General features: G+C 44.7%; 1 protein-coding gene across 1 annotated transcript; it reads right to left on the bottom strand.

Moving 5' to 3' along the window:
• Positions 1 to 552: 552 nt before the first annotated feature.
• On the bottom strand, positions 553 to 22555 carry znf318 (zinc finger protein 318). The gene is made up of 12 exons (XM_076891364.1): positions 22033 to 22555; positions 20821 to 20930; positions 14542 to 15088; positions 13243 to 14425; positions 12494 to 12588; positions 12199 to 12298; positions 11509 to 11825; positions 6742 to 6933; positions 6514 to 6607; positions 5829 to 5947; positions 3758 to 5270; positions 553 to 3685 (listed from the first exon to the last, which is right to left on the bottom strand). Exons 1-12 carry the CDS (start codon positions 22288 to 22290, stop codon positions 2310 to 2312), a joined length of 5904 nt encoding a protein of 1967 aa, XP_076747479.1. The 5' UTR covers positions 22291 to 22555; the 3' UTR covers positions 553 to 2309.
• Between the last annotated feature and the right edge of the window lie 1081 nt (positions 22556 to 23636).

Raw genomic sequence — 23636 nt, forward strand, 5'->3', positions numbered from 1 at the left:
TACTCATATTTTGTATTCCATTACTCCCCAACACTGTAGATGCCCTCCAACATGGAGACCGGCTCAATCAGAGACTTTACCTGAGACAGGTGAGCCCCGTTGGGTCACAAACTGCAGTTTAATGATCGTATGATCGGCTTGAGTATTTGGACTTGTCCCCGATTACCTCTGCATGGACGCCACTGCACGGTTCTCAGATTTGACACTTCTAGAGTCGACCCAACTCTGGCTGCAAGAATCTCTGGAAGGTTTCTTAATCACTGCAGATTATTCATCAAACCTTCAAATACAAAGTAAATAAGAGAGAATATCTCAAACTAATCTGGGTCAGAATTTCCTTCTGCTTTATACTCTACAATCATCCAGACATTAGGCTCTCAGAACTTTATTAATAATATATAACTATTAATATTTTAATAATAAATCAGATTTTTGCCTTTTATCTGTAGAAGTACTTAAACCTGAGCCAAGCGTCCTCCGTGTGTTCCGATTTTGTCCCGATTTTGATTGAATAAAGTTTCTTTCCCTTGTAATGAGCACACAGAGACATGCTGGAGTTTCTCCTTTTATTAAAACTTTAACACATTACAGAACGAGCAGTTTCAGACACAATGAACGAAGAACATCCGATGCAGTTCCAGTAACTGTTTCATTCAGGAGCATCAGAACAAGCTTTCCGAGGTCGAAACAGGATGAAACGAGGCCTTAACCGTGAACCGGCCAAAACTACACTGTGCTCTTTGAAGGAGCAGTCTTCCAACCATCAGTTTCATCTGTAAGAGGCCGTTCAACAGGTGATGAGGGAACATGTCCTTTTAGTAATTTACGCTCTGCTTTACAACCATTTGTTTGAGACCCTAAATGGGATTACAGCCTCTCATCTGCAAGTTCTTAAACAGGTTAACCACAAATTTAGTACATTACAGTGAGTTAATCTGGGTTAGCTGGATCAAACATTGAGAACCAGTGAAAGGACCATGACTCAGATCTTCACCTTCACATTGACATATTTCCCAGACACTAAGAAACTTTTAACGATTTGGTTGCTAAATTAAGCCTCACCTCGTGTTCTGAGATGCCATATTCTCTGTAGGTTCAGGAAATTTGAGGTCCAGGTCACAGGTTCTTTTCTAGCATTTCCCAGCCACAGATTTATCTATTCTGAGACAGATGATTCAGTTCAGACCCGTTACACAGGGGAAGACATCCAGCAAGTCTGAGATCAACAACAGAAAGGTCACCTATAAAAAAAATAAAATAAATACACTGATGGCTTGAAAATTTAAGAAATGTCCCTGGGATGAACTGTCTGAACTTTGTTGGGCTTTTTTTGACTTCAGGAATCTTTTATTTCCCGAAAGGTTCTAGGCCAACATTTCCTGTGACAAGAAGCAGAAATGAGGTGAAACCAAACAGTCGGTCCAGATGAACTGTGAAAGGGTTCAAGGATTACAAAGTGTTCCAGGTTCACCTCAGAGTACGGAAATTCACAGGAGTCTTAGCAGACTCATCCAAATATTCATCATTGTCAGCTGCATCTCCACTTTCAACAGAGAGCACCTCAGACAGACACTCTGCTGCCTCAAAGGACAAGTTGTGTCATTACAATAAAAGACTGTGCTTGACTGAGCCTGGTTTATGTATTTCAAAGACTGGGTCAGGCTGAAAGTCTGCAATTGTGTTTTTATTATTTAGAGCCAGGTAGCAACAGGTACACGGTAACTAAAAACTAACAAATCACAACCAGACCGGGTGAGCGCTCTGATTTTATAAGGTTTCTCGTTCAGTAGATCGGATGGCAGCCATCTACATGAGCTCACTAGTCCTGTTAGGTGGAATCATTATTCATTTAATGCAACTCCAAAACGCAACACACCAGCGGTCCCAGCTGCCAAATATGATCAAAGAGAGGAGGTTTATTGTGTTATTTAAACAGAAATGGCATAAATCAAGCAGTTTACAGGTTTATTTGAGTATTTAAATTCTTCTTTTAGTCTATTGGAAACCTATGAAGTGTAAGCAAAAGCTGCAAAACTAGGAGACTGCTGGGTGAGGACAAATGTCCTGGACACGTTTCTATGAGATCAATCAGACCTAAAAACAAATTCTGGAGAAAACAGTGAAGAAAGGAATTCAATTAAACTCTAAATAAATCTGGTCCTTTAGACAGGTGTAGTCCCTCAGCAAGAGTGTCTATCTCGTCACTTTCACATGCCCTCCACTATGTGACACATTGTGGCTTCAGCCTTTCTGGATAGCCGAGCGGTTAGAATAAACCCCGCCCCCATGTCACAAAGCCCAGTCACCTCCTACTCAAAGTTAAAATCATATTCAAAGTCCAGTGAGGTCATGTCAGAGGGCAAGCCCAGTGTTTCTGCAGTTATCTTCATAATCTGAGGGTTCGCCTCACTGGACGCCTCAGCCTCTGGCTGCGACACAGAGCCAGGATCTACCATGTCCAAGTTCTTTGGGTTTGTAGTTGCAGCATCAGTGTCACCTGAAGCTGACTCGGGTTCTGGTTCAGGCTGGTTCTGGTTCAGCTGCTGTCGGGTTTGGTATCTTGTTTGGGATCGGGTTTGCCGGGTTGGCCGAGGAGCAGGCGGGGTTTTCTTACCCCTGGTTTTAGGACCCGTTTTTGGTTTGGGTTCAGGTTCTGTGTCAGAATGAGTCTCTGGATGGAATTCGTTGACCTTGCTTAATTCTGACTGTTGGGGCTCTATTTGACTTTCAGGACATGGTTTGAGCTGGGACTCCAGTCTGGAAGACTGACTCTCTGGGAAGATTTGGGGATCCAATTTGGCTGTCACAGACTGGTCTTCAGGTGCACTCTGAACCTCACACTGAAGCGGGGGAGACACTCTTGGTTGAGCCATTTGCGTGTTTCTTTCATTAGGTAGAGCCAACTCAGATGCGGAGTCTTTGGCAGACTGCAGGGACCAGACAGACATAATTTGAATGCCTGAGTTTGTTGGGGTCAGTGGGTTTTGTGGCTGCTCATTTGGATTTCGTTGTGGAGATCTTTGGAGTTCATTTGGAAGCGGGAACTGAGTAAGACCTTGTGCCTTGGGCTGTGGTTCAGGCTGGAGTTCAAGGTGTTGCTGTGTCTGTGGTTTGGACTGTGGCTGGGACCCAGGTTCAGGGTGCAGTTTGGGCTGTGGTTGGGACTGTGGCTGAGACTCAGGTTGGGGCTGTAATTCTGGGTGTGGTTTGGACTGTGGTTGGGGTGTTAGGGCTTTTGGAACTGGAAATGGACTTTTACTGCCACTACTGCCTTCAGCTCTAGTATCTGATGCTGGTTTGCTGAAGGAGGAGGGGCCCGTTTGGCTGATGCTGCTGTAGAAGATGCCAAATAAATCTTGGGCTCTGGCTGCAGCCAGGTTGCTCCTAAATTTGTCCGATTTCTGAGCTCCATCACACTTATTCATGAAAGGTGGAGGTTTGACAAACACCGTACGAGTCTGCTCACCCTCTGGGACACCAGGAGCTGCCACGTCAGACACAATCTTTATCATGGCTGGTTGTGCTGGAGTAGCTGTGGTAGCTAAAGAAGTTAAAGGTTTTGCCTGTACTGGGACCGACTTTAAGTCGACTGGGACAGGTTTAGAAACTGGTGGAGCAGGGTTAACTTTAGAAGGTGTAGGAGTTGTGACACCTGCAGGGGCAGGATTTGGCTGGACTCGAGCAGGTTCAAAAACTGGTGGAGTAGTATTAAATTTAGAAGGTGTAGGAGTTGTGAGACTTGGCTGGACTCGGGCAGGTTCAAAAACTGGTGGAGTAGTATTAAATTTAGAAGGTGTAGGAGTTGTGAGACCTGCAGGGGCAGGATTTGGCTGGACTCGGGCAGGTTCAAAAACTGGTGGAGTAGTATTAAATTTAGAAGGTGTAGGAGTTGTGAGACCTGCAGGGGCAGGATTTGGCTGGACTCGGGCAGGTTCAAAAACTGGTGGAGTAGTATTAAATTTAGAATGTGTAGGAGTTGTAACACCAGCAGGGGCAGGATTTGGCTGGACTCGGGCAGGTTCAAAAACTGGCAGAGTAGATTTAACTTCAGCTGGTACAGGCACCACGGGTGGAGGTCTAACCTGAAACAAGGGAAGGACTGCCTCAAATGGCCCAAGTTTATCAACGTATGGGACCATTTTAGTCTGAAGCAGACCATTTCCGGAACTCACGGGAGGAGGCGGGAGTACTGCGCCCTCTGTTGGAAGAGACTCTACTAAAGTAGGGTTTTGGGGTTTAATGGACAGAAAGGTATTCAGAGATGCAGGTCTGCCCATCATGGTTGGCTTCCTCAGACCTAGAGCAGGTGTAGGGAGGTTGGGTCGGATCCGTCCCCGGTTGGACATCCAGGGAGCAGATACGCTTGGTTTGTTTCCCAGCTTCTCTGCGATCTCTTTGGCAACAGCTACTGACTTTGCAAAAGAGTCTTCCACCGAAGGGGACTTGGCAGCAGCTTCATCCTCTTTGATGAATTCTGCAGCAACTTTCTCTGCCTCCTTTGCAAGCACGTTCTCCTTCTTCTTCCAAATGAACTTTCCGAATGTGGTTGTTGCTGCTGTAGTTGGTTTGCCGGCCTCCAGGCTCTGCTTGCGGAGCTTGGCCCTCATGGCCGGACTGGGGCCACAAAGAATTTTGGGCGGTTCGTAGGGTTTTGGTAGTGGTTCGGGGTTGCTGACTGCCGGCTTCTCTGGCTCAAACGTTTTAAAACCTTCCCTCTCAGGTTTAGGTTTGCATTCGTCTCGCTCTTTCTCATATTTGGATCTGGCATCTGAATATTTGCCACCTTTAAATTTGTCCCCATCATCTTTTGAACCATATTTGGGACGGTCATTAGCATCGGTGCGGTAATGGTACCGATATTCCTCATCCCTGCTGTATCTGTGCCGGCTGTCCCTCTCGTCTTCCTCTCGGCTGTAATGGTACTTGTCATCCTTCTTGCTGTAGTTGTACTTTTCATCATTATTTTTCTTGCTGTAATAAGGCCACTCCTTTTCAGGGCTCTTGGCATTCTTAAAATCTTCCTTTTTGCTTGGCTTCAGCTTATCCTCGTCTTCCTCCTTTTTAATTTTGGACTTGTCCTCCTTTGAAGCATTCTCTTCTTTCTTTTTCTCCTTTTCCTTTTTCTCTTTTTTGTGTTTGGACTTTTCCTCTTTGCTGCCTTTCTCATCGTCATCATGTTTGCGTTTCTTTCCACTTGCCTCTAAGGCCAGTCCCGCCTGGCGGTCCAGGTTCCGCCTCTGCTCGTACAGTGGGTTCTCATACATTTGTTTCTGGTGAGGAAGAGTCAAGAATATATATTGAAGTCCACTTTGGTCACTTGACATATAAACATGTAATCTTACAATCTACACATCAGAATTGATCAAACCCCAGAAACACACTGCTCAAATAATTCAAAGCAACACTTTTTAGAGCATGGGGAAAATTCCAGGTGACAGGCAGTTACTCTAAGCTGGACATAGATGCCCCTCAGCCCAACAGCAGAACTGATGTCTGCTCCTTTGTACAGGATGAGAACTGAGGAGCATTTTTAGGTGCTGCAATGAAATTTCAGCATAATGAACAAGCCTTTTCGTTTTGACTGTTGACGTCTTTGAATTCAGTCATCTGTAAAGGTTCATAATTTTCTCTTCCATTAAACCATGTGGCTGTCCAGATTTCCAGGATGGGGAGGGATCCTCTGCGATCCGATGTGTGAAGTGTTGCTTTATTTATATCTATCCTTTATCTATATCAAATCAAGAAAAGGCAGGCCTGACAACCTTTAAAGGTTTAGGTGGCACAGATCTCTGTATATTTGGCAATGCTTAAGTCATTGAGTTCCAAACCTTATACTTCTCGTTGTGAGCGTGCGTGGTGACATGCTCTTCTGCACAGATGCCGTCGCCATAAAACTCTCTGCACAGCAGGCAGAAGAATCCTCTGACGGGTACCAGGAACTCCGAACCTGCAGCGCGACACACATGACATTTTCAACCCTCAAACGGAGGATAAATGAGCTACCAATCATGTTTACCTTATGGAAGTGTCCATTTCCAGTACCTGTCAAAAAAGGAGAAGGTTAAAGAGGCGGGGTGCTGACTTTTTTGGAAAACAGATGGTAAAGAGTTGAGTGGCTATTTAAGACCAGTGAAAGATGGAAAAATGCTGCAGCTCCTCAGCAATAACCGGGTGCCTGCAGGAGATGCAGTCAAGCTGTTTTTGGGGTGATACGAACACACCTGCACCAAGAACTTAGCGCACTTTACCAACTGTTGTTGCATTTTCAGCAGCTTTCAGAGCCATGTGAGGCATGAAAAGGAAACGAATCAGCACTGGAGGTGCGGACAGCAGTCTCCCCTATGCTTCGATGCGAATCACTTCATTATCACTGTTTTCATTAAGAGACAGAAATGGCAGCAGAGATCCACACTGAGCTCCACCTGGAACCAAAATATGGCTAACAAAATTCAGTGGTTCAAAAAACAGACTGTGATACGTCTGCAGGATCCTCTGAAGGTGCAGCACAAGTACCTTTAGCGGGTTTAGTCAGCTTCTCGTCTGGCAGCTGGTTCTTTTTGATTTTGCTCGGAGTGGAAGCCCAGGGTCGGTCATACGGGTCCAGAGTCTGAGGGACGGAGAAGAACATGAAATGTAACAGAGCAAACACGAGGAGCCCGCCGAGGTATGAATATCAACTGAATATCAAAGAGGGAGAATTTCAGACAATGTGGGCGATGATGCTTTAAAGTGAAAACCAACCTTTAGGTGCGTTTTGCTGTGCAAGTGTGTGAAAAAATCAAACATGGAACCACACGTAGCGTTACAGTTTTTGCACCAGTGGTTTCCAGCGTCATAGTATTCAAAGGGCTCGGGGGGCGGGGCTGGAGCTGCAGTGGCGTCGGGCGGCGTGTGCAGGGACGCCTTCGAAGGCGACAGAGTCACGGAAGTCTGCTAAACAAGAACAAAGAAAGAAAAATGATGGAGAGTCAAGATGGCGGGGAGAAGAGCGACAGCCTGCATTCAGAGCAAAAACAGGAGCTCCTTTTAAAGAGTTTCTTACCTTGTGTGACTCTGCATTGAAGATGTCAACGTGTATCCCTCAGACGGTTTTTATAGCGGCAGTAACTTCTTACGCAAAATTTCAACTTGAGCACAAACTTGCAGCGGTCACAATGAAACTCAACAGTCTAAATTCAGTCTATAACCCTCCGCTCAGCAGCGTTGTTTTCATGACTAGTTGCTCATTAACGCAATCAATAATCTGGATCTGACTCGTCCAGTATTAGGGCTGCTCAATTAATCGAATTTTAATCACGATTACGATCTGGGCTTTCAACGATCATTAAAAATGACTGAGCCGATTATTAGCACCTCCCTCAAGCTTTACTCTCGCGCTGCTCCGTGTGGCAAATCGAGTGCACCTCTCTGCATTTCGAACACGTGTCACAACAATTAAGAGGACCCGAGGGAAGCTCGGAAAGCTAAGCAGAAGTTATTTGGAGAAGAGAGTGACTGCCGTTGGTTGAAAAGAGAGGTAAAAAAAAAAAAAACTTCAGTGGTGTGGAAACATTATGGGTTGGCGGAGTCAGACGTGGATCAAGTAGACACAGTGTGTAAACTTTGCTACGGTGTCGTAGCTGCACCACAGAGCAACACTGCAAAGTTCACTAAACACAGATGTTTACATTTTTCATTTATTTCTTATATTGCAAACATTTGCACTGTTATCAGTATTTGCACACTATTTTATATTATTTTTTAAAGTCATTATTCAATACATTGTTATTGTTAACCCTTTAAAGCCGGTCAGAGCAGCAAGCTCCGTTTTGTGTAACTATTTTTAAATCCCTGTAGAACCTGAACCATGTAAGCTAGCGCAATAATTTTTTTTGCATATGAAACTTACATCTGATGCCATCAGCTTGTCCTCAGTCACGGTTTCCTTCCACATAAAGCTTTGCAAAAAATTGCATAAAAAGCGCTTGCAGGAACAAAAACAATATTCCAGAAACACGCTTTGCCGATCCGATCAGCTGTTCGTAACACTTCCCACATTGAAACAGACGTCAGCGCGAACTATCACATGTCCGCCATTTCCTGTCCAAAACCAGAAGTGACGCCATATTCGCGGAAAATGTAGTTTTTTACTTGTAGGCCTTAAAAGCCTATACTGGTGTTTTTATAAGTCATGTTTGACTTTTCTGAATAGTTTCTGGGATGCTTAGAACTCGAATTGCACTGCTGGAAATAGTTTATTTTGATGCACATGCTGTTTTCTTTGCAAATTTGCATCATAGGATTGTTTTTTGTTTTTCCTGCAGTATATAAAAATTGCTGTATCTCCAAAATAAAACTATGAAGACACTCAAAATAAATTTCCTGTTGTTGTAAACTATTTTTTGCAACTTTTTTGTATTTAAAGTTTTGAGGGACAAACCTCTTAAATTTCTCCAAGTAGAAATATGTAAAAAAAAAAAAAAAAACGATTTTCAATTTTTTTGTAGCTTATTGCACTTTTTTGCAATTAATGTAGTTACTATGGACTTAATGCATACATATTATTAAAATATGGGCTATAACAGTTGTATTGATGTATAGCAACTTGAAATGCTCCCACAAATGGCACTACAGCATGTAAAAAAAATAATATAAGCTCTGGTGGACTTGGTTCTATGGTAGGACTTAAAGAGTTAAATAAATATCGTCAAATAATCGAGATCTCAATTTCAGTGAAAATAATCGTGATTACCATTTTTGCCATAATCGAGCAGCCCTATCCAGTATCCACGCCTTGGTAGCGTCACACCTTCCTGATGCTGAAACCCAGCGTGTAACGGCCAAACCAGCCGAGCAGCAGCTGTAAACGTGAGCCAGGAGCTGATTCATGTTGATTTCTCTCACTACCTAGCACCCGATCCACGTGTTTTAATAAACTGATTAGAATAAACTGACGTTTAACTACTCGAGGAGGGTTTCAAGGAAACACATAATTACTCACAGCAAACATTCAAATGTCTGTTTAACCCATCAGCAGCCCAGGACACCGCCACATTCTGTTGGGGTGCTGATGGAGGACTTTCGGCACATTGATGACCTGAGACCATGTGCAGATTCACACGTATGTGCTGCTTTTTTGCCTGACGTTGGATGTATCTGGACGAGGATGGGGCGCTCTTCAAACCAACAGCGCTGCGTAAGTGCACCAAATGATCAGCGAGCAGTTACTGATCATCATCGATTTGTATAACCTGGCTCACGGGGCTGTCACAACTTCAACAACCAATCACTGATGAGGCAAGCTGCACTGTCATAAATGCAAACGCTTCTGAAATGTACGCTGTGACCGTCCTAGAAACACGAAACATTTATCATCACAGTCGGCAACGACTACGACTCAGTGCGGCCTTCCCACTGTTGCCAAAGCGCTCGCTCGTAGGCGGTCGGTCACAGGACTGTTGGGTTTTCTCTGTATGTGTTATCGTAGGGTCTACCTTACAGTATAAAGCGCTTTGAGGTGACTGTTGTAATTTGGCGCTGTGTAAATAAAACTGAATTGAATCACCTCAAAGAGAGAAACTCCACCTCCAACTACTCCAAACTGGTGGAGCTTCGCCATGCACAGGTATAAATGTTGGTGGCCATGACAGTCCAGTCTGACAACATGTGATGTCACAACAAACACACAGAATGAGAGTAGAGCCCATTAAAGCCGGACACAAGCACACGTGAATCCTCCTAAACTGTCTGTGAACATGTTTGCAGAGGTACGTTAGCTTGCTAATATGGGCTCAAATTGTGGTCATAAAAGTTTTGTGCTTGTAAATCAGGATTTGTATGTGTTAAAAGATTTGTGTGTGGACTTAGCCAAAAAATACACTTAAACTCTGCACTCAAGTTTCAAGTTACAAGTACGAATTTTGACCCTATTTTTCTTCCTTTCATCTCACTGGCCAATGTCATGTCAATCACAAATTTAACAATCCAATCAGAGAACAGATGGGCTTGGGTTTGTGGAAATGACAGTCTTCACTAGTGGGGATAGTTACAAAGCTTTCTTCATTATGAATTAGCGATACATGTTTTTGTTGAACATTTGAAGATAAAAAAAAACAAACTCTTGTAGAGGACATAAAGTCAGAGACAGAAACGACAAGGAGCAGGTACATCTAGTGCAGGGAGAGCTGCTGCACACAGAATTCAGCAGCCAGCAACAGATTCTGGATCCTTGGCTTTTAGTTAGCATTAGCAGCACATGCTGCGTCCAATGAGAGGACCTTTATGCTGCGCACTGTGACTCACAGCCATGGTCCCGGGTCAGCTATGACTTTGTGTTAAACTAATCCTAAAGTAATAATGCATTTCTAACCACTGATATACCACAACTTTATCCTTTCAACAGCTGCTGAAAGTTAGGGGACCTAACTGCTATCAGATAGAGATAGAGAGATAGAGAGATAGAGAGAGAGAGATATAGAGAGATAGAGAGATCCTCCAGCTTCAAACTGTATTACCCTTCCAGGACCTGCAGTTAAAAAAAAAAAACCTCCGACAGCCCAAGCCCATCTGTTCTCTGATTGGATAGATAAATTTGTGATTGACATGACATTGACCAATCAGCTGAAAGGAAGAAAAATAGGGTCAAAATTCGTACTTGTAACTTGAAACTTGAGTGCAGAGTTTCACACTTAATTTTTGGCTAAGTCCACACACAAATCTTTTTACACATACAAAACTGATTTACAAGTACAAAATATTTATGACCACAATTTGAGCCCATATGCTAATCCTTTATGGAATTCAAATAATATTTTATTTTCTAGAAATACTTTTTTGACTTCCTGTTTCTATGTTTCACAGCTTGCTGAGCTGAACCGGTCCTCTAAACTACATCACTCGACCACAAAGAAATGTTTTCAAACCATCTTATTGTTACTACAGCTGCATTAAAACGCGCTCTCACTCTCAATGTAACGAAAACAAACAGTAGTAAAAGTACAAAGACATTTCTATGATGATGAATGGATTAAACTAATTTACATGAGACAGTAGTGAGGCTTTAGCTCCACCCAGCGATTATACAAATCCTTTACATGTCCGATAAACTTCTTGTTTGTTAGCACAGCTTTAAAAACATTTCATTTCTCTGAGCTATCTATTTCCAGTCTAACGCGACAAGATCGCAGAATCTTGTCATGAAACATTTAAACTTCTTATATTAAAATTTTTATATAAAACCATTAAAACAACTAATGTTCAGGGAAACTAGTTTCACTGCCGACGTGATGATGAGGCAGACAAAACTACAAGCACAAAGTAAAATCTTCCAAAATAAAAGCATTGAATTCAAAATAACAGCTCTAGAGGACAAAGTGGTCTGCAGGTGAACCTCACTGAGTGAATAAAGGAACATGTTCTCGGTGCTTCTCGACACATCTCGTCTGAGTAAACTCTGATCAATAACTGACCCTAGCTATGCTTTCTAACTCCGATATCACTTCCTGTTACCTCCTCTGCAGGTGAGTGTACCTTCATCATGGGGCCGCTGGCCGCCGGCTGGCCTTCTGGGCTCCTTTCCGCCTCACGTTTCTTCTTCTGTGGTGGAGTCTGCTGCTCAGCCTTCTGGACCTCAGGCGGTTTGCTGGTCCTGCGGGGTCGGTCCGACGGGTTCAAGCCAAGGATGAGTGCCACTTTCTCGATCTCGCTGCGTTTCTTCTCGGCAGCCTCGTGCTCCTTGCGGAGGTTGGAGATCTGGGCCATGACCTCCTCCTGCAGGTGGCTGATCTCCTGCAGCAGAGGGTCCTTGTGGCCATCCTTCTCCCGGCGCTTCTTCCTCAGCAGCTCGCCTGAAAAACATTGCAGGGCAAATGTCAAAGCGCCATCAGTGACGTTCCATCGATCAGAAGGCGTCTCCTGCAGCTCCATGTTTTCATGTCACACCTAAAACAACAAACACCAAATGAAACTTTCTACAGTGGCAGGTTTCTGAAATGATCAGCTGTACACAGCTGTGCACATGTTGAATAAAAACAAATTTAAAAAAAGTCCCAGAGGTGATCCCTGAGGATCTCCAGTCTCATTTCAGCTGAGAAAAGTGTCTGATTTTATACTTCATTAATAAACTTAAAACCAACACCAGCTTTATAGGACATCCCACCACATGCTGGCTGGGATTGCTGCGTGGGCGGAGCATAAATCACCTGTAACACAGTAACACACCTTGCTGCTTCCTGAGTCTCTCCAGCTCCTTCATCAGATACTCCTTCTTCTTCATCCTGATCTCTCGCTCCTGCTTCAGCTTCTCTCTCTCTTCTAGAACCTGAACAAACCAACACAGTCACAGGTGTGAACATCCAATCAGCTGAATCTGAGTCAGAGGCTCCACCCAAATCTACATCTTTCCTTCTCGGAATGATCCACATCTCAGTTTTTCAGGTGGAGCCAAAGGATGTGGAGGCATAAACTTCCTTCTGACGTAAATGCAAAGACGTGGGAAGAAGCGATGGAGGCTGACCTTCTGTTTCTGGCTCTCGTTGTTCTGCTCCTCAGACACTCTCGCAGCTTTGGCGCTCCCCTTCTCTGCGTGTTGGGTGGAGCTCTTCACCAAACCTGAGGATGGACAGACACATTTATTTACACCGACTGACCCACAGCTGCTCATCCTGCTCTCGCTGGTCGATGAATCCAGTTTATTCTTCCAGCGCTCACCAGTTTTGTACACTGGATTCAACTGTGGCCAACCATGTGTTACACTGATTATGGAGGCGGGTAAAAATAGTAACAACACATTTTAAAACTACCTGAATGTTTATGACTGAATGACTCGTTTCTATGTGCAAACATTTGGGTAGTGCACATTTCAGCCTTCTCAACCTATTAAGTAACACAGCTAATAAAAATGGCTAAGTACTCTGAAGCAAACAAACTGTATATAAAAATGGAAGTAGCTTCTTAAAGCTGCATTGTTTTTAAGCAGGGGACAATCATTGGATAATGAACATTTAATCACAACTTGTTGACCAATGAGGATGCAGAGTCTCTGTGACAAATCAGTAACTGTTCAATAGTCAGCCGTGTCTCCTACATGCTGTTTTGCAGAGGTGGCAGGGGGAGAAGTGAGAGGACAAACACTACAGCAACCTACACGCAAGGATCCACAAGAGGAAGGGGCAGGGCCGCCTGGTTAGCGGTGAGGAAAACATCCCGCAAATAATTGTCACGCTCAGACTAAATGTGATAAGAGTTCTTTAAAAGGAGACTGACCTTTGACCCCTGGCTCAGGGGTATAATCCTGTTTGTAGGGTAGTGTGGGAGGGTACTCCTCAGCAAGTGTAGGAGGAGGCATCCTCATGTTTGGGGGTGGATATGTGGGGGGCCACTGCTGGGGTACGAAGGGCAAGTAATTCCCATACTGACTGTACACAGGTGGCGGGTAGCTGGGGTGCATCATGGCGGGGACCTGCGAAGGGGGGTAGGTGGGGATGGGTACACCTGGATGAGGGGGGTGGCAGCTTGGCTCTGGAGTCTGACAGGGCGGCGCTGCCGTGTTGCTCCACTCGCCTTTCTCCTCTTTAATGTCACGGTCTTGGTGAGATTTGAGCGAAGCTGAGCTCTTCCTGCGGTCATCCTCGTCGCTGCTCCAGCCGGCGCCAGTGGCACCGCGTCCGTGGCTCCGGCTCCGGCTGGTGCTGCTAGAGCTGCCACTGTGGCTTCGTGACCTACGGCCCTGCCGGCTGCCATCAGAGCTGTCGGAGGAGTACCGTCTGCGCCGCGTGGGCGTCTTTGTAGGGGGTTTCTTCCCGTGGAGACGCTCTTTGGTCCTGGCGGCCATCTTGGTAATTTCGGCCACTCCAAGGTCCAGACCGATGGTTTTAAGCAGATCCTGGATCTTCTCGTACTCTTCTAGTGCCTGGCGCTCGCTCTCCTCCAGGGGCTCGTTCCCCGGTGGGTGAGCGGGGTTCGACACCTGGGCTGTGGTGTTGTGGTCGGGGCTGATGGCGGGCCGGCTCACATAACTGTCCGTGGAGTGAGGGGGCTGAAGGGTACATCCGTGTGTCTGAGCAGAGACCAGTTTCTGCTGTGGGTAGTCTCCATACAGCGCCTCCTCAGTTACGTCTCCATACAAGTCTAGACTGTGGGTCAAGACTGGCTCTGGCCCCGGCGGTGGTTTGGGTTCCTCCAAATCGCCATAGAGGAATCTCTCCTCGTCGTCAATGTCGTCCAGCACCTTCTCCTGAGTCCTGGGCCCCGGCGTTGTCATCCCCAGCAGGCTGAGGATTTCTTTGATCTCAGCGTCGAGGCCAGCACGGCGAGCCATCTGTGGATCAGACCGCAGCTCCGCAAGCATGGATGCCACCATGCGAGGGTCAGCGCCTTTGACGGCCTGCAGGAGCTGATCGGCCAGTCGGGACATGGAGCCATCCTGAGTTTGAGGAGAGTCCGTGCTCTGTAACAGAAATACTATGATGGTCATTTTGAGGAACTCCGCCGTGGTCATCTCTGCTTTTTGGCTAACAGAAGCATGTATCGAAACACCGACTGAAACACTGTCTGCAAACTTACCCTGACGGATGGCGAGTCCTCGGAGCTGCGTTTCTTCAGGATGGACTTTGTTGGTAACGTGAGCAGCTCCTCAAGTTCCTTCCTGCGGCGAGCCATTTCTAGCTCCTTAAACCCTTTATTCAAATCTGTGGCACCACTTCTGCTGCGGCTGCTTGAGCTGCTGCTTGCACTGCGACTGCGGCTCCTCTGACGGCTCTTACTGCGAGCATAGCTCGTCCCTTTGCTGTAGCTTCGTCCTCGACTCCTTCCTCTGGATCGAGACCTGGATCTGGACCTAGATTTAGACCTGCTCCGGGGGCGACTCTTGCTGCGGGCCCGACTCTTGGCTCTGCTCCGGTCTGGACTGCGGCTCTGGCTCTTGGCCCTGCTCTTGGCCCTGCTCCGGTCCGGACTGCGGCTTCGGCCCCGGCTCTTGGCCCGGCTCCGTTTCGGACTGCGACTCTGGCTACGGGGACGGCTCTTGCTCCTTCCAAGACTCCTGGCCCGACTCCGGTCGGGACTACGGCTGCGAGGTTTGCTCCGGCCCCGACTTTGCTCGTACTCCCGTCTACATGGAGACAAAAACATGAAGTAGCTAAACCTCACTGGCAGGGTTTTAATAGTTTTGCAATTTTCATTAGTTTTTATTTTTATTTAGTTTTGACTTCAGATTTTCAATTTTATATCAGTTTTAATTAGTTTTTACCAATTGTTTACTAGTTTAGTTTAGTTTTTTTTGAAAATCCTTAGTTTCAGTTATAGTTTTAGTTGTTTGCAATAATTAAGTGCAACAAAATCCCAGTTTCATCATATCAGTCATGCTCTTCTGCTTATCCTTGGGTATGTTGCTATTCCAGCTACCAAACCCTGCACCCTGCACAGGTCGCCTGTCTGTCGCAGGGCTAACACGCAGAGACAGACAACTCACATTCCCACCTATGGGTTCTTTAAATAAATAAATAAATAAATGAATAAAGGCAGATGAACAACCATTGATACCAGGCAACTATAACATTTATATCTTGGCCCCAATGAGACTATTAACTCTTGCAGCACCGGGTGTTCGTAATTTTGGTTCAAGTGAATTGATAAACCTTTTGAAGGCAATTGACTCACACAGTTATGCAGATATCCCCGTTCTGTTGTCTCGGGATGCATCACGCTGCCTTGCCTGGGGTTAGCTTCTGTTTTCTGGGGATGAGGTTTGAGTGCGCTCCCTTACCTTCTCAAGGTAAGCTAGGTTAGCCTTCTTGTGTGAGCTTTTCAAGCGCACTTTAAGGTTTGTGGGATTTTTTTCCCCTTTAGAAATGTCCCTCATAATTTGTCTCTTTCCACTACAAGACACTTGCTTTATCCAAAACACAGTCATATTCAAAGTAATCCCAAATTGGACTCTGGCGCTTTCTCCCGACTTTTCCTGACATGATTCTGCGCGTGGACGGAGCAGCGACACAAACAACTCGACTAACGTACTGCTACCTGCTGGCATAATGAGACACAGCAAGAAAAAAATCTGGAAACTAAACTTCATTTTCACCCTTGACTATTGTATGACACACACACATCTACGAAAACTAAACACATTTTTGCTATAAATTCAGTTAATTTTAGTTAGTTTTCCTTTTTTTGTTTTTATTTTTATTTCCATTAACAAAAATGTTTTTTCACTTCTAGTTTTCGTTATTTTGTTAGTTTTCGTTAACGATAATAACCTTGCTCACTGGTTGTGCAGATAACACATTTTTACCATTCACTGACACATAATTGCCAGAAACCTCAACGCACAGGCCGAGGGGGCGGTGTGGCAGCAAGTTTTCACACCAGCCTAGTAATCAACCAAAGACCCAGACAGACTTTTAATTCCTTTGAAAGCCTGATGCTTAGCCTCGTCCACCCCAGCTGTAAAACTCAGAAACCAGTCTTACTTGTTATCATCTATCGTCCACCTGGGCCTTACACAGAGTTTCTGTCTGATTTCTCAGACTTTTTATCTGATTTAGTTCTGAGCTCAGATAAAATAATTATTGTGGGTGATTTTAACATCCACGTAGATGCTAAAAATGACAGCCTCAACATGGCATTTAATCTGTTATTAGACTCAATTGGCTTCTCTCAAAATGTAAAATGACAAATGATCTTCTTATGGCCTCTGACAGTGGACTCATCTCTGTGCTTGTCCTGCTAGACCTCAGTGCAGCGTTCAATACTGTCGACCATAATATCCTATTAGAGCGATTAGAACATGCTGTAGGTATTACAGGTACTGTGCTGCAGTGGTTTGTATCATATCTATCTAATAGACTCCAGTTTGTGCATGTAAATGGAGAGTCCTCTTCACACACTGAGGTTAATTATGGAGTTCCACAGGGTTCAGTGCTAGGACCAGTTCTGTTTACATTATACAGTGGGGCAAAAAAGTATTTAGTCAGCCACCGATTGTGCAAGTTCCCCCACCTAAAATGATGACAGAGGTCAGTAATTTGCACCAGAGGTACACTTCAACTGTGAGAGACAGAATGTGAAAAAAAAAATTCATGAATCCACATGGTATCAGACAATCACACCACCACACAGTACTGACCCACACATATGGTTCTTACACACACACTGGACTTTCTGGACTTTGGTTTTGCACAACACTGGTCACTATATTCTTCATTTCCGGTTAATACTTGTACAGCTGCTGTTATTGTGTATATATTTATTTATATTTAGATTTCTTCATACATTCTTATATAGTTCTATATTGTGTATTTTGTTGTACAGTTATTTTATTTTCAACTTTAATTTATATATTTATCTTTCTTATTCTTCCCAGTTAAATTTACCCTTCATTCTAATTTGTGTTGTACAGTTATTTCATTTTTAACCTTAATTTATATTTTATTCCTTCCTAGTTAAATTTACCCTTTTTAATTTTTCATATTTATTTCCTTTCTTATTCATAGCCTTTTCCTTTTTTGTTTTCTTTAGGTCACGAGCAGTTGTCCAAGCATTTCACTACATATCGTACTGTGTATGACTGTGTACGTGACAAATAAAATTTGAATTTGAATTTGGTAGGATTTGTAAAGAATTTATTGGTAAATCAGGGTGGAAAATAAGTATTTGGTCAATAACAAAAATACAACTCAATACTTTGTAACATAACCTTTGTTGGCAATAACAGAGGTCAAACGTTTACTATAGGTCTTTACCAGGTTTGCACACACAGTAGCTGGTATTTTGGCCCATTCCTCCATGCAGATCTTCTCGAGAGCAGTGATGTTTTGGGGCTGTCGCCGAGCAACACGGACTTTCAACTCCCGCCACAGATTTTCTATGGGGTTGAGGTCTGGAGACTGGCTAGGCCACTCCAGGACTTTCAAATGCTTCTTACGGATCCACTCCTTTGTTGCCCGGGCGGTGTGTTTTGGATCATTGTCATGTTGGAAGACCCAGCCTCGTTTCATCTTCAAAGTTCTCACTGATGGAAGGAGGTTTTGGCTCAAAATCTCACGATACATGGCCCCATTCATTCTGTCCTTAACACGGATCAGTGGTCCTGTCCCCTTGGCAGAAAAACAGCCCCATAGCATGATGTTTCCACCCCCATGCTTCACAGTAGGTATGGTGTTCTTGGGATGCAACTCAGTATTCTTCTTCCTCCAAACACGACGAGTTGAGTTTATACCAAAAAGTTCTACTTTGGTTTCATCTGACCACATGACATTCTCCCAATCCTCTGCTGTATCATCCATGTGCTCTCTGGCAAACTTCAGACGGGCCTGGACATGCACTGGCTTCAGCAGCGGAACACGTCTGGCACTGCGGGATTTGATTCCCTGCCGTTGTAGTGTGTTACTGATGGTGACCTTTGTTACTTTGGTCCCAGCTCTCTGCAGGTCATTCACCAGGCCCCCCCGTGTGGTTCTGGGATCTTTGCTCACCGTTCTCATGATCATTTTGACCCCACGGGATGAGATCTTGCGTGGAGCCCCAGATCGAGGGAGATTATCAGTGGTCTTGTATGTCTTCCATTTTCTGATGATTGCTCCCACAGCTGATTTTTTCACACCACGCTGCTTGCCTATTGTAGATTCACTCTTCCCAGTCTGGTGCAGGTCTACAATACTTTTCCTGGTGTCCTTCGAAAGCTCTTTGGTCTTGGCCATGGCGGAGTTTGGAGTCTGACTGTTTGAGGCTGTGGACAGGTGTCTTTTATACAGATGATGAGTTCAAACAGGTGCCATTCATACAGGTAATGAGTGGGGGACAGAAAAGCTTCTTACAGAAGACGTTACAGGTCTGTGAGAGCCAGAGATTTTCCTTGTTTGAGGTGACCAAATACTTATTTTCCACCCTAATTTACCAATAAATTCTTTACAAATCCTACCATGTGAATTCATGGATTTTTTTTTCACATTCTGTCTCTCACAGTTGAAGTGTACCTCTGGTGCAAATTACTGACCTCTGTCATCATTTTAAGTGGGGGAACTTGCACAATCGGTGGCTGACTAAATACTTTTTTGCCCCACTGTACATGCTTCCCTTAGGCAGCATCATTAGAAGACATAGCATACATTTACACTGCTATGCAGATGACACCCAGCTCTATCTGTCCATGAAGCCAGATAACACACACCAATGAGTTAAACTGCAGGAAGGTCTTAAAGACATAAAGACCTGGATGGCCGCTAACTTTCTGCTTCTTAATTCAGATCAAACTGAGGTTATTGTACTCGGCCCTGAAAAGCTTACAAATATGGTATCTAACCAGATTCTTACTCTGGATGGCATTACCTTGGCCTCCAGTAACGCTGTGAGGAACCTTGGAGTCATTTTTGACCAGGACATGTCCTTCAACGCACATATTAAACAAATATGTAAGACTGCGTTCTTCCATTTGTGCAACATCTCTAAAGTTAGAAATATCCTGTCTCAGAGTGACGCTGAAAAACTAGTTCATGCATTTATTACTTCCAGGCTGGACGACTGTAATTCATTATTATCAGGAAGTCCAAAAAACTCCCTGAAAAGCCTTCAGCTGATCCAAAATGCTGCAGCAAGAGTCCTGACAGGGACTAGAAAGAGAGCAGATTTCTCCTGTTTTGGCTTCCTGTTAAATCCAGAATTCAAAATCCTGCTCCTCACATACAAGGTCTTAAATAATCAGGCCCCATCTTATCTTAATGACCTTGTAGTACCATATCACCCTATTAGAGCACTTTGCTCTCACACTGCAGGCTTAGGGTAACTATGTGAGACTGCTGTTTGTTGATTACAGTTCAGCGTTTAACACAATAGTGCCCTGCAGACTGTTCACAAAGCTGAGGGATCTGGGACTCAACAGCCGTCTGTGTGCATGGGTGTTGGACTTCCTCACTGGCAGAACTCAGGTGGTGAGGGTAGGTAGATGCGTGTCCAACAGCATCACCATCAACACAGGAGCACCTCAGGGATGTGTCCTCTCGCCACTGCTCTACTCCCTCTACACTTCGGACTGTGTGGCCACCCATGGCTCCAACACCATTGTGAAGTTTGCTAACAACACAGTGGTGTTGGGCGCCATCTCCAACAACGATGAGACGGCCGACATGGACGAAGTGAAGAATCTGGCATCATGGTGCCGGGACAACCACCTCCACCTGAACGTCAGCAAGACCAAGGAGCTGGTGGTGGACTTCAGAAGGGGTCAGCACAGAGACTACAAGCCCATTATCATCAATGGAGCTCCAGTGGAGAGGGTGCAGTCCTTCAAGTATCTTGGTGTCCACATCTCCTCAGACCTGACATGGGCTGCCCACATTCAGGTCCAGACCAAAAAGGCTTTTTTGGTCTGGACCAAAAAATTCAAATTCCTTTAATTTTAAATGTTTATATTGTCTATTCTGTAAAATAGTCAGATGTCTATTCTTATTAATGTACTGAATTCACCTGCTTGCTGCCACTACTGCACATTCACCCCAATGTGTGTGTGTGTGTGTGTATATATATATATATATATATATATATATTTTTTTTTTTTTTACTCTCTCCCCCCCCAATTTTTGCACATGTCGAGGAGCATGTCAGGTTACATTTCACTGTGTGTTATACTTGTATAACTATGCACGTGACAAATAAAGAACCTTGAACCTTACTTGTTGTTCCTAGAATATTTATATCAGATGACTTAGATGAGATGTTTCAATGTGAACATCTTTTAATGGTGAAATCATTTCCTTTTCACAAGTAACAAAGGACCACATTTGCTGTTTCTTTATCCAGCTGTATTGCCTTCAACCATCACAATAAACACAAAATCTGCCTAATGATCACCTTTCGAGATGGCATAAGGAGGCGGAGCCAGAAGGTCCATTCAGCTCGTTGCCAACGGTGATGACGAGGTTGTGGTCCAGGGGAATCGGGCCACGTGGAGACAAAGACCTCTGTACGAGAAACACAAAAATTCAGCACTAAATCTCTCAGAGTAGAATACCGACAGGACAGCCCAGCGCCTGTGGCACGTAATGGAAAAAACGAACCTTTTCACCATCGGCGTGTGTGACCTGATGGAGATGTTTTATGGCAGCTTTGTGTTTTGTTTGGGGTTTTTTCAGGTTTCTAAGATTCTGATTACTCTACAGCATAGGTGTCAAATTTGGCCCGCAGCCTAATTACATTTGGCCCGCGAAGCCATACCAAATTACTATTAGAGCTGGCCTACTGGTATTATACAGCTAATATATATATATATTGTTTAGTATTAAGCTTTGCTTGTTTCATATTCAGTTTTTCAGCAAAACGTGTTTGAGTCCATAAGAAAAGATTCATTCTTATATCTGGAGGAATAAATATATTTCAATAAATATTAATGTTAGCCCGCGACTTTGTTCCAGTTTTGAATTTTGGCCCACTGTGTGTTTGAGTTTGACACCCCTGCTCTACAGTTTCTAACCTGAGCGTTCCTGAGCTTACAGCGCCAAGTGTGGTGGGAGCAGAGCTGGATTCAGCCAAAGTCCTTCCTGAAGTATCTCCAGGCACTTATTCTGAAGAACTATAATCAACTAGAATTTTACAGGTCACTGGGACATAAACTTCACGGCTGAAACAGCACTTAAACCAAAGTAAGATTTTACAAAGCTCCTTGTCTTGCAAGCTAAACGTCTACCAACATCATTATTACCAACAAACATCCCAACAGTCCTGCTGTTTAGCATACGTGCTCCAGGTGCCCTTTCTTCTGCTCACCTTCAAGGCCCTTCATAACCTGGCTCCTCCTGATCTCTCTGACCGAGTCGTCGGGCAGACACGTTAAACAATAAAACTAAATAATAAACGCGGTACATAAACGCTAATCTCGCGATAAATTGGTCGTTTTTTAAAAGGGGTTTGGTCTAAATCTGATTCCAAACACACTCTTTATAAATGAGAAACAGATATTTTCCCTCTCAGCCGTATCCGTCCCCGCAGACCACCCAAACCGGTGTGTGTGCGGTAACCTGCCGGCTGTCCGGTGTGTTCGGCCCGTTCGGACCTCGGCTCTCTCACCTCTCTCGGCGGACCTCCGGTCCATAACTCCCCGCCGCGGTTGCTGTCTGAGCCCGGGGAAGGGTACCTCCTGCGCGGCGGGGAGCGGCGGTAGGGATCCGGGGGTCCGTGGTCGTGGTAGCCAGAGTGATACGGAGGTCTGGGCCGGCTCCGGTCGTCCCTGTAGCCCGGGGCCGGGTAGGGCCTCGGCGGAGGCGGACCCCGGCCTTCAAAGGGAGGCGGGTAGCCCCCTCTCGGAGGAGGCCGACCGCGGTACATCGCCTTCCGCGGAGGTCCTGCGGCTCCTCGCGGGCACGCTGCGGGAGAGCTGCGGAGGTCACTGAACGAGGAGGACCGAAGTGCAGAGCTCCGCGGATAGATTGCAGCTTTTTCTGCGGATATTCCAATACAAACGGAACTCAGAGCTTTAGCTATGAGCAACACAACGGCCTCCCGCTGCTTCTTCCTCTGCTGCTGCTGCTCACCGACATAAACAGCGCGCAGCGAGCTGCTGCCACCCGCAGGCAGAAACCTGTACTGCACATTAACAGCAGCGCTCTCCTCGGCATCAGTTCTTCAACTCATCTTCCTCTGGGCCTTATTCTCACAGTTTTCATCACAACAGCAGTACAATAAAATATTATATATATCATATCCATCCATGTATTATTTTGTGCTTATCCAACTCAGGGTTTGGGAGGCTGGGAAGGGTAAACCCTGCCTGCATGTTTCTTTACATCTGTCGTGCACTCTAGAGGTTTCCTGGGTATGCAAATTCTTATACATGAGCCATTTTCACAGAAGCCAATTGGTATGCAAACTGATAGATCAAACACTTGCGTCCATGTTGATAGTATACTTGCACATAAACCACTACATTGGACATTGATGTGTCACTCCATACCCCGCCACCCACTGGTCAGCCAGTGGACATTTGTAAGTGGACATGTAACAAAAAACAAAACTCTTTTAAAAGCATGTTTAAAAAATGAAGTTCAAAAATATTTTTTCTTGCCTGAAGATGAATAAAAATACTTAAGAAAACAATCCTGATTGAGGTTGTCATAATTCATGCATGAAAGAGTTAAATACCCCCCTCCCCAAACTGAGACGCCTACAGATGCATCTGTGACAACAAACTTATGACAGCTCTTTGGTTTGCACTTGCACAGACTGTGTGACGTTTATGAAATGCATTGTTCACAAAAGTAACATCATCACACTTTTTTTTAAAAGAGTCAGAATCTTTATTGTCATTGTGCTTTAAGAACAACAGAAACTGTATCCAAACAAATTCAGTGCAAGTGGCAAGAGAAAAAAAGTATAATAAATAAATAAATAATATAGTATATAGAAGACTGTATATGAGAATGGACAAGGGAAAATATGGTTATTGCACAGTGATTTAATCCTTAGAAAAATATTGTAGAGTTAAGAGTTCGCATTTTCACAGTGGTTTATCCCCGAGTATATTTATTAATGCAACAGCCGGTTTTGGCTTGAAGTGTCCTGCACCGGCTGCCTGAGGGTAACAGCTGGAACAGGTGATGTGCACATTGCCTGCATGTTAAAACATCAAGGCATGCTTTCACATACGAACTTCTCCCTCCTCGTGGTACCCCTGA

Source organism: Maylandia zebra, linkage group LG13, assembly GCF_041146795.1.
Source record: "Maylandia zebra isolate NMK-2024a linkage group LG13, Mzebra_GT3a, whole genome shotgun sequence".
NCBI lineage: Eukaryota > Metazoa > Chordata > Actinopteri > Cichliformes > Cichlidae > Maylandia > Maylandia zebra.